The following is a 17,320-nucleotide window of genomic DNA, read 5'->3' as shown; positions in this document are numbered from 1 at the left end:
GGTCAGCAGCCAGGTTTAGGGGCGGAATCGCCAGCAGCACACGAGCTGCATGAAGGGGAGGGAACAGCAGCCGCCAAAGCATGCGACTCGGAAGGATTATTGCAAGGCCTTCGTTTCACCTCAGAGCTGCTAGGCCTCAGCGCTTTCACCACCCTCCAACCTTGTATGGGGAAGGAGCGACCGACTTCCTTGTAAGGGCCAGAGAGTCCATAACAGTTGCATGACAGGCAGACATTCAACGGGTGCAACTCTGCCTAGCATATGGATGCTAGGTAAGATGCCTCTAAATACCAGTTGCAGGGGAGGAACAAGTATCTCTTGCCTGTGGGCTTCCCAGAGGCATCTAGTAGGCCACTGTGCAAAACAGGATGCTGGACTAGATAGGCCTTGGGCCTGATCCAACAGGGGTGTTTTTATGTTCTCTATACCAGAGGTGGACAAACCTGCCCCACCCCAGCTGTTAGGAACATAGGAAGCTGCCATACGCCAAGTCAGACCATGGGTCCATCACACTCAGTATTGTCTACACAGACTGGCAGCAGCTTCTCCAAGGTTGCAGGCAGGAATCTCTTTCAGTCCTCTCTTGGAGATACTGCCAGGGAGGGAACCTGGAACGTTAGATGCTCTTCCCAGAGCGGCCCCATTATCCCCTAAGGGGAATATCTTAGAGTGCTCACAGATAGTCTCCCATTCAAACAAAAACCAGGGCAGATGCTGCTTAGCAAAGGGGCCGATTCATGTGTGCTACCACAAGACCAGCTCTCCTCCTGCTGTTGAACTACAGTTCCCATCATTCCCAGCCTCAATAAACTGGCTCCCAATACATGATGGGAGTTGTAGGTCGACACCAGCTAGAGGGCAGAGATCAGATCCTCTTACAAAAGAGGACCTGTTCCCCCAAGAGTGGATAAAGTGCTTCCCTTTGAGATAACGATGCATGGGGACAAACCTCCACCGCTACCCCTGCAGACGACGGCAGGTTAGGCCCCCACCGCATGGGTCCCCTGGGGGTGGAGAAGCTACCATGCGCTTCTGCATACAGAGTGCAGCGATGGAACCCTCTCGCAGGAGCAGCTCTCCCTTGTCAGAATGATCGGCTCGTTCCCCATCCTGGGCTGCAGACTCAGAAGAATAGGGGAGCCCACTGTCATTCCTAACCACGTCTATCCTTGCAGGTGGAGACAACCATTTCCCCCTCTCTGGATGTTACCATCTGATGTGGCATCACCACCTCCCTCACCTTGTGTGTGCAAGGTCTCTGTGGAGGGTCTTCAGGTCCTTTTCCAAGTGCCGAAGAGGCAGGGGCTTCTTCTCCGGTTCCTGCAGAGAAACAGAAGTCATCAGATAACAGGAACTCTTTGTGCAGGAGAATAATTTCTCGGACAAATGGAGCAAATTAAATCTTCCTGAACGGTTTTCACTTTACTAACGTGCTAATACAAATCTTTGTTTTAAGCCAGAGGTGGCCTATCCATGTCTGAGGCCCCACAAGCAGAGTCCTTGCATTTCATGCAGTGCTCCCTCTAATTTTTTTCATCTCTGTGCAGAATGAGTTTTGTTCTGGGCGGCAATATCAAGGCAGTGTGTGTGCACCTGCATTCAGAGTGGGGCCTTCCTGATTCAACCTGAGCGGGATCTAAAATGAACGGAGCGGACATCCAAAAACTTGTGAGCGCACGCACATGCACACACCTTAGAGGGAACAGTGCTTTCATGGCATCTGCAATCCCAACAGCACAGCACAGTGGTTAGAGTGTTAGACTAGGACCGGGAAGACCCAAGTTCAAATCCCCATTCAACCATGAAACTCACGGGGTGACTCTGGGCCAGTCACGTATCTCTCAGCCTGACATACCTCACAGGGTTGTTGTAAGGATAAACATAACCATGTACTCTGAGCTCCTTGGAAGAAAAGCGGGATATAAATGTAAAACAAACAAACAAACAAACAGCAATGGTTCAAAGCCCCACCACGATGCCCCCTTTTGCATGAAGCCCCATTCTACCCTTCCCTTCGCAGAGGGCAGGGCTGGCCAAGCTGGGGTTTCAACGGAGGAGGCAGGGATCTGGATGGAGGCAAACGCCCAGGAGGAATCTCCACTTCAGACGGCAAGGCTCAGTCAAGGAGGCGAGGACCTTGGACAGCTCCACGCAGGGGAGGGTGAGCTGCATCTAGCTCCAGAGTTGTCCTTGTTCCAGCAAATGTGTGGCACAGGGCTGCACAACTTTGGCCCCCCAGCTGCTTTCGGACAACTCCCCTCATGACGGTCAGGGATGGTGGGAGTTGTAGGCCAACCTCTGCAGGAGGGCCCGGGTTGTGCAGCCCTGGTCCGGAGGTCACTACAAGCTTATGGAGATGGCTGGCTAGTCAGAATCCTTGGCCCCAACTCTCTCAGGAGAGGTTTAAAGGGACCTTGTCCCATTTCTCAGGTGCCGACACTGCTGGCAATGGGCGGGGGGCTCATCTTCACTGTTGAGTCTTCAGGGGAAGTTGGAGGATGAAAGCAAAGCCATATCCTTGGGCCAGGCTGAAACTGGCCCCCTGGTTCTTCTGGTGCTTGGGGCTCCAGAGGAGTGGAGACGTCTCCCTGCAACACATCCACTGAGTGTTCTACCTCATCTCCACACTGGGGGTGTATGTTGACTTTGGCAACACGACACATTCCCACGTGGCTATGGTATCATTATAAGACTGCATGCAATAAGCAAAGCTTGGCATCCGACCCCTTCTTGAGCTGGACTACTACTGACAAGCAGGCCGATTCCTCTGAGCAAGTTGCCAGATGGACCTTCTTCACCATGGAAGTAGCCAAGGCTAAAGGCCAAACACAACTGGGTAGCTGAGGATGGGGCCATAAGACAGTGGTAGAGCTTATGCTTCAACTGCAAAAGGTACCAGACTTAAACCCCAGCAGTGCCGGTCAAAGGGCAGAGCTGGGAAAGGTCTCTTGCTGCCGAAGCTTTTGGAGAGCCATCACTAAGTTGGAGCAGACAGTCATGGGCTAGATGGATCCAGGGTCTGCTGCTCAACTATGCGCGTACATATCTTTAGGTTGAGTTGCCACAGAAATGCAAGGTCAGTCAGAGAGTTCTTCTCAGAGAAAACGTCCAAGACGTGTTGAGTGAAGCCAGAAGCATTTCAGAATGCTTTCTCAGGGACATTCTGCACGTTCGCCACCAGTTTTTGCCCTAAAGTGAAACTCAGAGTGGATGTGGGGATTCCTCTTGAGAAGAAACATCTAAAGTAGTTTGAGGAACCAACAGAGCTTAGATAAAACACATAGAGGAGTTTCTCACACCCCTACTTTTAGGCCTACTTGTTGCTCTTCTCACCACTACATATATTAAAAAGGGTATCTTCAAACATTTTTCTCTCAGAATTTGTCCAAAATGGGGGGAAAGCTGAAATTCCAAAACGTAAACCTTTAATAAGCACTGGACTTACACCAATTTAATCAGTTACCTCTATCAATACATTGCAGGGCAAGTGGAAAATGTCTCCAATGCCTGGAATTCAAATTTAAAACATTAACTATTAAAACATTAAATATATAAAATATTGTGATGCGGTGAGCATGATACAATACTTTAGAACTTGAAGAGGCAAAAGCCTCCCACAGAAACCAGCAGGAGGGGGGCTTCTTTGGGAAGAGGACAGAGCAGGGCAGACCTTGGACTCGCCTCTGCCTCCATCAAGGGCTGGGTGGGGTCTGGGGTAGGGTGGGGAGTCCTAACACAGGGCAGAGCCTCAGCTCCCCATTGGTAAAATCATCACAGTGAAGTTCCAAGGTCGGGGTGGGCTCACTAAGGGTTCCATATTGCCTTGCAGATATTAAAAGCACAGATAATATAGATGGCAAATAATGGAGCTGTTCTCACAGTTATTGTAAGGGTAGAGGACGCCTCCTACCCTCCTTTGGGAGCTGTGCGCACCCCCGATATTTGTGTGCGAGATCAAAGTGAGGTTGGTGGCTGGGAGCTTCCTCGTCTGCCAAGCCCCAGTTGAGTAGCAGGAGCAGGCCCTGCTCAGATTCTGTCCCCCCAGCTTCAGAACAGTGGGGCAGGGCGGTGGGGGGTGGGGTGGGGCCTCCTACCCAGCTGGTGCTTGGCAGATGAGCACACTCCCTGTCACCGACCTCACTTTTACTTAACGCACACACAATCAAGTACTGGGAGTGCACACAACTCCTGGGTGGCTTCTCCTGCCCGAGCTCCAATCATGAGGACAGCCCTAATAATGATTTCGGTCTGAGCTTCTTGAGCTCTACGGGATTCACTATCCAACTATTCAACATGAAGCTGCTGAACAGTAGCGATGTCAGCCGATATTCACACACACACAGGAGGAACACAGGATGCCTCTGAGTCCCAGTTGCAGGGGAGTAACAGCAGGAGAGACGGCAGGCCCCTTTCAACTCCTGCCTGTGGGCTTCCAGCAGCATCTGGTGGGCCACGGTGTGAAACGGGATGCTGGACTAGATGGGCCTGATCCAGCAGGGCTATTCTTATATAATATATGTATCATATATATATATATATATATATATATATATATATATATATATATATGTCATGTTGAAAGCTTATTTAGATAAAAGCATCCAAGAAATGTATACAGGAATACATAATAAACCAAAACACCCGGGGGCCATGGGGAAATTGCCTTTTCTGGACTCAAAAGTAACTGTGTCCATTAGGGCCTATTTCACAAAGATGCAAACCCCAGTTGGCCGATGAAAGCGATTCAAAAGGGAGCTGCAACCTGTCACGGCTCCTTGATGAATGAGCCTCTGTGATCTGCCTCTACGACAGACGTTTGTTGCATTAGGCCTAGGCCTAAAAACTGTGATGTGAATGTGAAAACTGAAGAGTGTGTATGTGTGTGTAAGTAAAACCTGCAAGAAAGTCAGTCTAAGCAATGCATCAAAGAAACCCAAATCCTGCACTTTGCAGTTGAGCATCCTTGCCAAAGTTCACCGAGGCACCCTTAGAGAACTGCTCACTTCTATCCAGTGCGCATTAAGTCGTACATAGCAGATGGGTGTGCCACCTTTACCTTTTGCTTTGGTGGAGTCTTCCGTGCACTCACGGTTTCCACTTGCTCCACTACTTCTTCCACAACAGGTACATCCTCTCTGGTGACTTCCTGTAAAATGGGGCAGAAGAACATGTAATCAGTACTGCTGCTGCTGCTGCTGGAAGAAAAACCTCTGGGATTGGAGGTGCTAATCTCGAAATATCTGCCCTGTGATGTGTTCAGGGATTCTCTGGTTGCAAGGAAGCGTTGCCACACCAGTGCCCCTTGGCTGAGCTGGGGTGATGCCTGGGAATGTTTATGGACATTCCATCTTCCTGAAGGAAGTTGACAGCACTCCACAGCAGAATATTTGCATCGCTCCACTTTTGTAAGTTGATGGCAATTTTTGACCTCGCCATCAGTCTGCAGTCATGAGGGAGGAGTCCGTGACGCGGTTCAGCTCCATCTCAGTGTCATCAGAAACCGGAGCACCAATGACAAGGGAAGGAGCTGCAGGGTGGACTCCTCCCACATTACTTCTGAGGCTGCCAAAGGGCAAAGGAGGACAAGAAGAAGAAGAAGAAGAAGAAGAAGAAGAAGAAGAAGAAGAAGAAATGGCTGCTCCCCTGTCCAAAAGCCAGTGTCAAAGGAGTCCAGAGATAAAAGGTCAGAGGGTCAAAGCAGAAGTTACTTGAATCGCAACACTGGTATGCTTGCTTCCCCCAACCTCCACCCCATAAAAACAGCACACATGGTGAGACGAAACATGGAGAGGCTGGGGCTGGGGCAGAAGCTTGCAGAGCAGGACTTCCCAGCCTGAGGGGGAAGCCCAACTGTTGGACCCGGACTCCTATCATGCCCAGCCCCAGTTACCAAAGGCCTGCCCTAGAGGGCCCAAGGACAGCAGAGGCTGGGGTGGCTGGAGGGGGCAGGGTGGACAGGCAGGGGAAGCTGGAATGCCCTGCGCAGGCAGTCAAGCAGGAATAGCTTGGCTGGGCCCACCCACAGAAAGGCTCCTGTAGCTTCATGGAAGGGGAGATTTTGCTCGTGGTATGCATCTTTGGAAGTCCTTCCCCAGGAAGATTTGCAAGGCACCAACATGGAGGCATTCCCATCACTCTCAGCCAGAATGGCCAAACCACTGAGGCTGGGGATGATAGGAGTTGTAGTCCAGAGACATCTGGTGACCCAAGGTGGAGAACTCTCCATTCTCTTTCTAGTATTTCATGAATTCAGACCAAAAGAGCCACTAGCAGCCAGCCCAACTACAGTCAATCCCCACACGGAGAGCTATTCTGGAGAGAACAGGCACTAGGTGGAGCCTGAAGCCGCCTAATCATCCGCCTCTCTCCTCCTGGGCTGCAGACAGGGAAATGAGCCCTCCACAGGAGGCTGCAGTTGTGAGCTGCTGGGGGGTGGACCTGGCAGGGCAGCAGCCTGGTCAAAACGAGCTCTTCCTCCTCTGATCAAGGAATTGAATGAAGTCCCTGGAAGGCCACTTGCCTTTGGCAGCCCCATCACTCGTCTTGCCGGATTGCGTCTGAAAAGCTGTTTTTTGTAGGCAGCATTGAGATGAAACTCCAGAGCGGTCCGTGACTTTTATGCTTGCCTTTCTGTTCCCCATCACACACACACACACCCAAGTAATTGCTTAAGGACTATAGTCCTCCCTGGGATGAACAAGGTAAAAACAGGAAAGAGGATCTGCATGCCTGCCCATCAAAGCAAACACTCTAATAAGATGGCAAAGAATAGGGTCCGTGGTACTTCGTGCCGGTGTTTTAATGAGCAGAAAACACTCGTGCACATTGAAAACCCAAGACCTCAACTTTATGGGCATATTTAAGGTGCTTCCCAGGGGTGTAGCAAGATCGGAGTGGGCCGATCTGGGACAAGAAGTGAAGAGGCACCACCACCACCCGCCCTGTGACTCTGCTGCAGGAGAATGCCAAGGACATGGTGAAGAATGCAGCATTCTTGGCAAGCCCTTTCTCACACTCTAATACAAATAACATCACACAAACATTGCCTCTCACACACAATTTCCTTGGCTCAAAACATTTTTGGAACATATATACGCAATAACCTCCTACGTCAACGTCAACAGTGAAGAGCAAAGAGCAAGCTGTCCCCCTAAGCCCCTGGTGGCGCTCCCAAGATTATCTTGCCTCTGGCAAGGCTCATCCATGGAGCCACAGGTCTGAGGGATAACACCCCCGGCTTCCACTGGCCCAGGTGCAGGAGGTGGGGTGGTGGTCTGTGTTCATATCCTGCCTCTCTCCTGCTGGACCACCCCAGGCAGCACGCACCGCACAAAGCCCTACACAAAGCCCTTGGGACAAAGCAGTACACATCTGGAGCAAACACAAGGGTTGATAGGTGCAAAGAGATTCTATGTGGGAAATTGGAGAGCTGGATTGGGCTCTGTGATGCTCTCTCTCTCCCCTTCTGTCTGTACATGTCCTATGGCCACGGTTGCCAAATGTTCTGCCTTCACAGAGCCTTTTGCAACCTCCATTTCTCCACCAAGAAAACTGCAGAGGATGCTGGGGAGGGTTAGGAACATAGGAACATAAGAAACTGCCATATACTGAGTCAGACCATTGGTCTATCTAGCTCAGTATTGTCTTCACAGACTGGCAGCGGCTTCTCCAAGGTTGCAGGCAGGAATCTCTCTCAGCCCTTTCTTGGAAATGATTCCAGGGAGGGAACTGGGAACCTAGATGCTCTTCCCAGAGCGGCTTCATCCCCTGAGGGGAATATCTTGCAGTGCTCACACATCAAGTCTCCCATTCAAATGCAACCAGGAAAGACTCTGCTTAGCTAAGGAGACAAGTCATGCTTGCTGCCACAAGGCCAGCTCTCCTCTCCTCCAGCACAGTTCTCCGTGCTGTTCATGCAGGACGCTGATCTCGGCTGCAGTACCTCATCGTGACCCCTCACAAACCGAGACTGTCACTAGAAGGACACACCCACCACAACTCCACTGCACCGTATATTGCAGAGGAAGAGCACGCCACGCAACTCGGGGCGCAAAACAGAGCAGCCAGACTACTGACAATAACTTCGTGTTCATCTTGAGGGCTCAGAGCGGGGTAAACTGGGCAGGGTAGTTGATCACCAGGGTTAAAGCACCCGGCTTCCTAGTTGATTCTGGGTACAATTCAAAGGGCTGGTTTGACATTCAAAGCTCTGCATCAGTGATCTTGACTATTTTTTGAGCAGAGGCCACTTGGCGGGGGTGGGGGGACCTTCCATGGGAGTGCTGAGCTACACACAGCCCTGTGCTTTTCTCCGTGCCGGGACAGAGCCTGCTCAAGAGCTCTTTGGGGAAAGCGCTGGGAAGGGCTACACTTCCCAGCACTCTGGGGACACCTTCCACCTTTCTCCTTAAAGGAGCAACCCTCCAAGCGCTGGGCAAAGCACAGAGAACTGCACAGAGAGAACGGTTGTCTGGTGCCGGGGGAACATAGGAAGCTGCCTTATACCAAGTCCGGCCCTTGGTCCATCTGGCTCAGGATTGTCTACCCAGACTGGCAGCAGCTTCTCCAAGGTTGCAGGCAGGAGCCTCTCTCAGCCCTGTCCTGGAGAGGCTGCCAGGGAGGAACTTGGTTGCGTTTGCATGCAAGCAGGCAGGTGCTCTTCCCAGAGTGGCCGCTCATCCTCTAAGGGGAATCTCGTCCAGGGATTCCCAAGTGTTGTTGACTACAACTCCCAGAATCCCCAAGCAAAAGCCATTGCGGCTGGGGAGTCTGGGGATTGTAGTCAACAGCATCTGGGAATCCCTGTTAGAGGGAACACTGTTTTTCTATGTTAACCGCTCAGAGATCTTTTGTTGATAAGCAGTATATAAATTGCTGCAGTAGCCAGTTAGACAAACATTAAAAAGTCAAAATGGGAATGGCAAATATGATTCAGACAGCCCCAGGGTGGGCCGGCTAAGCACCAGCAGCTTGGTCCCAGGGACCTAAACTCTTGCATCCCACCTCCTTTCAGGAAGTCCTTTCCCCCAGATGTCGATGGACCCCAACTCCCAACACCCCCAGCCACAGGGGCCACAGGGCATTGCACCCCATCAATATCTGGGGGCCCGCGTTTGAGAACCCCTGCCGTAATGACTAGACACTTACTTGTTTTAAGAAGCAAAAACAGGAAGTTCAATGCTACCGCAGAGACCAATTTCATGTACAGCCTTGTTAACTGGGGGGGGCGGGGAGAGTCTTTATATTTTCCCTGTTTTAGCAAGAGGGTTTTAAGCGTAGTGCATTTTCCCAAGAGGGTTTTAATGTATGCATTATTAATGTAAACTGCTAAGGTTTCACTCCTCTCCCCCTCTGCTTGCACTTTTAACTAAACTTTTCAGCTCTGTAGAAATAAACTTTAGTTAAACTCTCGACATGTCTACACCTACAAAGATTAGAATCAATCGGACAATGGTTTTTCCCGTGACACTCTGTGGATGCGAAAGCTGGACTTGAGAAGAAGAGGACGGCCAGCAGCCAGGTGGATGGACTCGACTGTGACAGCAATGAATGCACCCCTGAGAGACCTTCAAGGCCAAGTGGAAAACAGATCATCCTGGAGAGAATCGATCTCTCTATGTGGTCGCTAAGAGTCGACACCGAATTGATGGCACTTAATCAATCAATCAAACTCTTGATCCAGTGGGAGCAAAATGAATTGGAGAACCTTGAAAAATCTGACATGTCAGGGCACGATCCAGTCAGTGTTCTTAGGCTGCAAACCGACACACACTTACTACTGACTTGGACACACTGGAACTTACTCCTGAGTAAGCACAGGATGAGGACTAGAAACCATGGATTTCACCTGTGCAACCATGTTTTGCTCAACTTCCTCAAGGAAACCACTGTTAAGTCCTAGCTGTGGTTAACTGGATTCTACCCACCATTTCTTCTATCACACGGCTCCTTTTTGGGTCTCTGTTTTCCAAACATTGACATTTCAGGAACCTGAAGGGGGGGGGGGGACTCCAGACCAACACTTCCATTATATCCTTGCTCCATCCTTGTCTCCTAAGAACATGTTACATGTCATCTTTGGCTGTAAATCCGTGACCCACCTTCTTCCAGAGCTGTCCGGGTGCATTTAACGAGACTGCTCTGCAGTAAAATTAGTTCTGGGTTGCTAACTTGTAGAACTGAAGTGCAAAATCCGTCCCCGACGTGAACCCAATTAATGCCTCTCTCCAGTCTGAACGCAGAACCCCTGTCTTGTTTCCGTCAGCGTCTTCCCAGGCAGGTCCTGTTTCCCCAGTGGCAGTCACATGAGCCAAGGCTTGCTTTGTTTTTCTCACACGGCATCTCTGTTTCTGCTTCTCAGATTGCTTTTTTGCGGTGTTTGTTTTATTTCCATGGTGGTTAGGAGGCCTGCCAAAAAAGCCTTTCGCTTCCTACAGCCCCAGTCTTCTGTTTGTTGCACGTTGCCAATGCAACTCTTCCTTTCCTTGGCTGAAGCTCTTTATCTAGTCTGGGCAGTGTTTTCCATCCATCCCCCATTCCTGAGTGGATGGGAGATTTCCTCTGCACAATCTGTTTTAGGAAGCAGCCACCCCTTGACACTGGGCTGTCAGGGGAAAAGCAGCTCCACGGGGTCAGGCATCTGTGCATGGAGTCAGTTTTGGCACCAGAATGAACCCTTGCAAGGGCTTCCTTCCAACCAGTGGTGAGCAGGGCATGGAAAACCATCTGCTTTCCCCATTATTACCCACCAATAATAATGGGGCCCAGTGGGCAGGCTGGGTGCGCCTGGTGCTGCAGCACTGCTGAAGTCCAACAGGTGTGGACTGGACTGGAACATCTGAGCGCTCAACACAGTTCACATACATCATCTCAAAAAAGTAGGAGGAGATCAGCCCTTGTCCGGCTGCAGGCACCACAGCAACACCTCACTTTACAGGGCTGTTTAGGCAACGCCCCTGCAAAGGGGTGGTCAAGGTTTGACCATTTTGATTTTTCACAGGCTGGAGGCTGGGAAGGCGGCTTGCTTAAAATGAAGTGAGATTTGAACTCGTTCATGGCCCACCTTCTCAGCCACTACACCAGCACGTTACACTGGGGTGTAGTCTTGGAACTTGGTTTAAGAGAGCAGCTCTCTTTTAAAAAGCCAAAGGGACAAACACACGGCAGCTGCACGCTGAGTCACCATCCTCTCCCCACACACATCTGCTCAACATCTTGTGTGAACAGGCCATCCCAGAACTGAAGAGCTGGAAGGGACCTTGGAGGCCTTGAGCCCAAACCCCTGCTCAGTGCTAGAATCCGGTACAGCCTCCCTGACAGATGGCCACCCAGCCTCCGACAGGGATTCCCAGATGTTGACGACTACAACTCTCATAATCCCTAGACAAAGGCCACTGCAGCTGGGGATGCTGGGAGCTGCAGTGAACAACATCTGGGAATCCCTGTTCGAGGGAACAGTGCCTCCAAAAGCCTCCTAGAGAAGGACAGCCCACCACTGCATGAGGCGGACTGTTCCACTGTCCAACAGTTCTGATAGTCAGGAAATTCTTCCCAGTATCTAGCCTAAACCTGCTTCCTTGTCATTCCAACCCATCGGTTCTAGTCCTGTCCGTGGGAGCAAGTTGGACAACAAATCCGCTCCTCTACGAGACAGGTCTTCATGCATTTGAAGATGGCAATCGGAGCTCCTCTAGTCTTCTCTCCTCCTCCAAGGTCAAATATACCCAGCAGCTCCCTCAACCTTTCCCTGTCCAATTTCCGAGAGAGTCCCCTGCTGTAGCTCTCCAGCCTGGTTCCCTTCCTGCCTCGGAATCCAGCTGCACTGCAGAGAGCAGCCAGCCAGCTGGGACCATGCAGCAGGGCCGCATGTCCAGAGGCTCCTCAGGGCCAGAATGCTGCTGCTCCACTCCCGCCTGCACCAGGGGCACAAGGAAACCCTCCTGGGCCAGCAGGGAAGGAGGGAACGCCTCCCTAAATCATCATCATCATGAGGACAGGAGGAGAGCGCTGCTGGTGGACCAGGCCAGAAACCCGCCTAGCCCAGCATCCTGTGCCCCGCCGTGGCCAGCCAGATGCCTCCAGGAAAGCCCAGAAGCAGCACACAAAGGCAAGAGGCTCCCCCCTCTGGCGACTGGCATTTGTCTGTCATTTCCACCCAATGTGCCACCTTTCATCTCACAACCTCAAGGCGGTTTGCAGATACACAATCCCATCGGATTGCCAGCATACCATCCTCAGTTCCTTGGAGGCAGGTTCGGGAATCAGGTTACAGACATGTTCTGTGATCATTTCGAGACCCGACTGCAGCAAAGGGAGGGCAGACAGACAGCACAGCCCACGCCACCATTGCCATGGCTGGAGGAGCATCCGCTGTTAGGCCGATTCCCTCCCTCCGTGGTCTCCTGGGGGGCCCATCCCACCTGGCCATTATGTAACTGGAGCATCCGAATGGCTGGTTTTCCTCTCCCCCTCCTCTTTCCCTTTGGTATCCTGCCTGTGAAGACTGTCAGCCTGCAGCCAGGGCTCGTGGTGTTGTGGACTGGGTTCAAGCTCAGCACCCAGGGCCATTGGAGCGTGCTTTAGAAATGACGAGGGCATCACCTGATCAAGGCGAAGGCCCCGGAGCTCAACAGGTTGGGGACTCCGCCCTCGCCGAGGCCTCGCTCACATTAAGCCTTTGCTGAGCGAGTTTCAAAAAGCTCTAATGAGCAAAGCGTCAGTGCAGCAGCAGCGGCCACCTTCCGCCCTACGGGGGCTTGTGCAAGGCTGTCAGAACTGAGAAGCCCCACCCTCCGCCTGGCGTCTAGCGCAGGAAATAAACACACCGTGCAACTTGACAACATGAAAAATGCCGCCTGACAGGCCTCTTGGCACCACCGACTCCTCGCACAGGAGCTGGCCCAGCCTCAGAAGAACAAAGGCATTGGCGGCGTCTCCTGGATGCTTAAAAAATGCCACATAAGCAGCCAGATCATGGCAGTTGCTTTGTGCTCATTTGCAAGTGGGCACAGGCAGGGGGACGAGAACAGCGGGAAATGTTTGGGAAACAAGCAGCCGACACTTGCCCGACGACGGGGCCGGGCTCTGGACGAGGTCCAAGAGACAGCGACTGACGGGTTTGGTGTTGTTGTTTCTAAACTCCTTTTTGGGGAGAAAAACTAATACGAAAGGAACGCATAACCAATGCAGAGCGATGAACAGACTGCTGGGCAGAAAATACAAGGAATTTAACACAGCCGAGTGGGAAGCTGGAAAGAGAAGCCAAAGGCAAGTCATGAACCAGCTAGGTGAGGGGTGCACAGCCTTGAGTTACAACTCCCGCCATATCTGGGGACCCAGGGCTGAGCACCCCCGAGGGAGGCTGAAACACTCCCGAGAAGCACCCACACACTTTGGAGCTCGGGCAATAGCCACCAACTTGAGGGACTTCCAAAAAAGCATGACGATTCGACACATTCATGGAAGGGGAGTCTATCAGCCATGACAGCTAAATGTACAGAAGCAGGATATTTCTGAAGATCAGGTGCTGGAGACAGACAGAGGCCTCTGGCTGGCTGTTGCTAACAGCTGGCTTTGGTTCAAGGAACTTCTTCTTATGCTCTTACGATGGCCAGATGTGAAATGGCCGTCTCGTCTAACTCTTACAGACACCTGAAGTTCTCCCCAGCTGACCCCTTGGATTGCCTCCACCCCCCAACCAGCAGTGCTAATGGAGTAGTCCGTCTCTCCCTGTCATCACCCCCTCCGACCCCAGAATGGGATGGCCAAAGACTCTAGCCCTGCATGCTACATGACCAAATGTCCACACGGATGAGAGTCATCAAATGCCCATGAGGCTGGCAGAGGTACCTGGCTGCAGCTATGTTCGAAACTGGAAACCAAGCGCCCTTTCTGTAGCCCAGGACAGGGACTATAGTGCCGATATAACCCTGGATCCAAAGTGGAGTCACGTTGGTACGTGACTAATGTGCTCGGCTTCTGCATGAAGGCGAAGGATCTTCTCCTTCAGAGGAGCTGCAAGGGACATGGGCGCAGAGACTTCCAGCCTCTGGATGGGAGATCGGCTGCAGCCCTTCAAAGCCTGCCAGCTGGGGAAGGCTCCCTTTCAAGCAGCACTGAGCAAGGAAGTCATGGGTGGGGGGAGACGATCCCTCCCCTGCTGTGCTAAGCTCAGGATGTGTGGATTACTGATGGGGTTGGGTGGAGAATGCCAAGAAGAACACAAGAAAAGCCCTGCTGGATGAGGCCAAAGGCCCACCCAGCCTGGCCAACCGAGTGCATCTGGGAAGCCCGCAAGAGGGGGACCGCCCGCCTCCCGTTGCTGTTCCCTAGCGCCTGGTCTATAGGGGCTTGCCCCGCTCTGATCCTAATGGAAGTACACAGCTACCAAGGCTAGTAGCCATTGAGAGCCCTTTCCTCCAGGAATTCCTCTAATCCCCTTTTAAACCCATCTACACTGGTGCCCAGCAGGAGCGAATTCCAGGGCCGAACTACCCACTGTGTAAAGGGCTTCCTTTTGCCTGTCTTGAATCTCCCAGCACTTCGCATCAACAGATGACCCCAGGTTCTAAAATTATGACCAGCGGTGGTGGTGGTGGGGGACTTCTCTTGATCCCCACTGTGCATAAATTTTATAAACAGCCCTATCATGCCCCCCCCTGCTGTGGGGCAGGAGGGCAATATCCATTTTGGTGCCCTCCACCTCTCTCCATAAAGTAAAGCTGAGCCATCGAGTTGGTGCCGACTCCTGGCGACCGCAGAGCCCTGCGGTTTTCTCACACCCTACGGTTTAAGATGGCCCACTGCGAGGCTCACCCTCAGACTCCAGAGTCCTCCTGGTGCTGGTCCGGGAAACGTGGCATCTGAAGGGCACAAACGACCCAGAACCCGTTCCGAAATGCGGCCCACGCTGTCTAGAACCTGGAGAGGCCCTGCCGGCCCGCACAGAGGAGGGTCTTTCTAAACGGTCCAAGTGCAAAGCGGCAGAGGCACACGCCTGTTCCCCGCCGTGCGTGGCCCAGTGGTATGGCTGACTATCATCCCAGCAGTGTCCTCGCCATTGTTATTTGACCTTCCGAGAGAACTAATCGCTGCTGACATTTTGCAAGTGCTCTGACGGCTGCAGGCAGAGACTGGCTCTTAATTGCTGGCTAGAAGCCTTCCACATCCCCTCCGCTTTGATTCTGAGGTTTTGTTCCATTAGGCCCAGAGCTTTCATGTCATGCAGCCATTAAATCATTGTTTCCAGTGACAGTGTCATTTTTAGCTAACCCTGCAAAAGGAGGGGCAGGGGGGATGACACAATTTCTGAAAATTCACAGCGAGGAGGGCAATTGGCCGTTCTCAGGAGGGATGCTTGAAAAAAGCACCACTCCTAGGTTGGCCCTGGGGAGTGGGCAGCTCCCCCCCCACACCCACACCCACACTCCCCATGGGCCAGAGAGTGACAAGCCAAGCCCCTGAAGGAAGACGGTTGTTTAGGAAGCCCCTGGAGAAGACACCGCCCGGCAGCTGCCCTGCTGGGTTGCCAGGGAAACCAGCCCCATCAGGGATGGAGGGAGAGAGGGAGGCTGGTCAGGCAACCGGAGGAGCCAGGGGAGTCCAGTGCCTGCTCCACTCTCCATCTCAATGGGCAGCTCTGGGCAGGTTGTGTCAGCCTAGGCAACCACAGGGGGCCGTTTGGAGGCCAATGCAAAATGGGGCAGAGCCACATTCTGAGCATCTTGGAGCAAGGGGCCGGGTGAGGGATACCCACGGGGAACACACAAAAAACCCCTTCCGTTTAAGACGAGAGTGGAGGTGCCTGGAGTCGTCACTTGGGCTCTGCGCACGGAAATGTCAAATTCAGGTAGTCCCCTCAGTTTCTTGGCATATCATGCCGGCTTGACGAGTTAGGCTGCATGCATGCACATTTTGTCTTGGTCTTTCAGCTCAACGTTGGGCTGGGGAAGGATGGAATCAGGCCGAACATCAACACGTGCAGTACCCCCCCCCCATCATCTTCTAGAAATGAGCCTAATGGCTCTGGGGAGGACAGCTGAGATTGTGGCGGCAAGCATTTGAATGGGAGACTGCAGGTAAGCACGATAAGATATTCCCTTTAGAGGATGGGGCCACTGCTCAATGGAAGAGCATCTGCATGTAGAAGGTCCCAGGTTCACTCCCTGGCAGCATCTCCGGGTAGGGCTGGGAGAGACTCCTGCCTGACACCTTCGAAAGATGCTGCTAGTCAGTGTAGATAATACAAAGCTAGATGGACCAATGGCCTGACTCAGTATAAAGCAGCTTCCCATGTTCCTAGAAAACAGGAACGATAATCTTCTAAATGACTAGCCTTGCAGCACAAACACAACACCTTCTCATAAGATGATGGCAAGGACACTGCTGGATCAGGCCCATCTAGTCCAGCATCTCTCCTGTTTCCCACAGTGGCCCACCAGATGCCTCTAGGAAGCCCACAGGCAAGAGATGAAGGCATGTCCCCTCTCCTGCAAGTGAATGAATTTGCATGAATTGGCCTAATCTGCTTTTTAAAAAGTCATTGGAGCTGGTGGCCATCACCACATCCAGTGGCACAGAGTTCCATAGATTAATGATGCACTGTGTGAAAGAGTGTCACTTTTGTCAGTCCAAGCTGCTTCTCAGACAGAATTTCAGGAGTTTTAGTTACAGACCAAGAAGAGAGAATGCCACAGAATCCCTTTGGAAGTCCAACTGGGCTATGCAGCTCGCTTTGGCTGAGGCTACCCACCTCCTGCCAGAGAGCCAGTGGAGTAACTTTGGCTGCAGAACGTGGCCAGCAACAGTGAAATGGCTCCAGCTTGCCAGGCTGTGTGTGCCTGGCATAGTGGACCTCGAGTCTTTTGTATCAGGGCAAGTTTGCAGGCACGCCAAGCTGGCAGAAATACAACAAAATGAGAAACACACTTTTCCTTCTTCAGCTGCTCTAATGTGTTGCTAAGCGGCTATACAGAAAGGGATCATTTTTGCTGGTTCACTAGGCAATCATGCTGGCCCCTACGACACAAGTCAGCCAATGGTCAAACGGCAGAACACACTGCAGAGTTGTTGAAAACAGTCAGGAAAAATAAAACAGGCGCGGGCTTTGTGAACTTGGACAAGGAGACCCCAATTTCTCATTTTTCATGGATAATGGTCATTGCTAATGGCTGTGGCTTGCTGCTTGATGACACCAGAGGACAAAGCCATCCACTAGAAACAGCTCTGGTGATGGTTTAAAAATGAGCTCATTTTCCCAGCCCACTTCGAAGCTTCACACACAGACATGAGCAGCCTTTAATCACACTGAGCAAATGACCAG

At 52.0% G+C, this 17,320-nt stretch overlaps 1 protein-coding gene across 2 annotated transcripts in view; it reads right to left on the bottom strand.

Moving 5' to 3' along the window:
- Positions 1-17,320, bottom strand: part of CCDC60 (coiled-coil domain containing 60) — a 58,521-nt gene that overhangs the window by 35,761 nt on the left and 5,440 nt on the right. For both annotated transcript variants that reach the window (XM_053279186.1, XM_053279185.1), the window contains exons 2-3: positions 5,057-5,146; positions 1,241-1,320 (exon numbers count right to left, since the gene is read on the bottom strand). In XM_053279186.1, coding sequence (XP_053135161.1) covers positions 1,241-1,320; positions 5,057-5,146 — 170 coding nt within the window. The remainder of the gene's footprint in view (positions 1-1,240; positions 1,321-5,056; positions 5,147-17,320) is intronic.

The sequence above is a fragment of the Hemicordylus capensis genome, chromosome 15 (genome assembly GCF_027244095.1).
Source record: "Hemicordylus capensis ecotype Gifberg chromosome 15, rHemCap1.1.pri, whole genome shotgun sequence".
Classification (NCBI taxonomy): Eukaryota; Metazoa; Chordata; class Lepidosauria; order Squamata; family Cordylidae; genus Hemicordylus; species Hemicordylus capensis.
The sequence above is the reverse complement of the archived record's forward strand: the minus strand, read 5'-3'. Positions and strand labels throughout refer to the sequence as shown.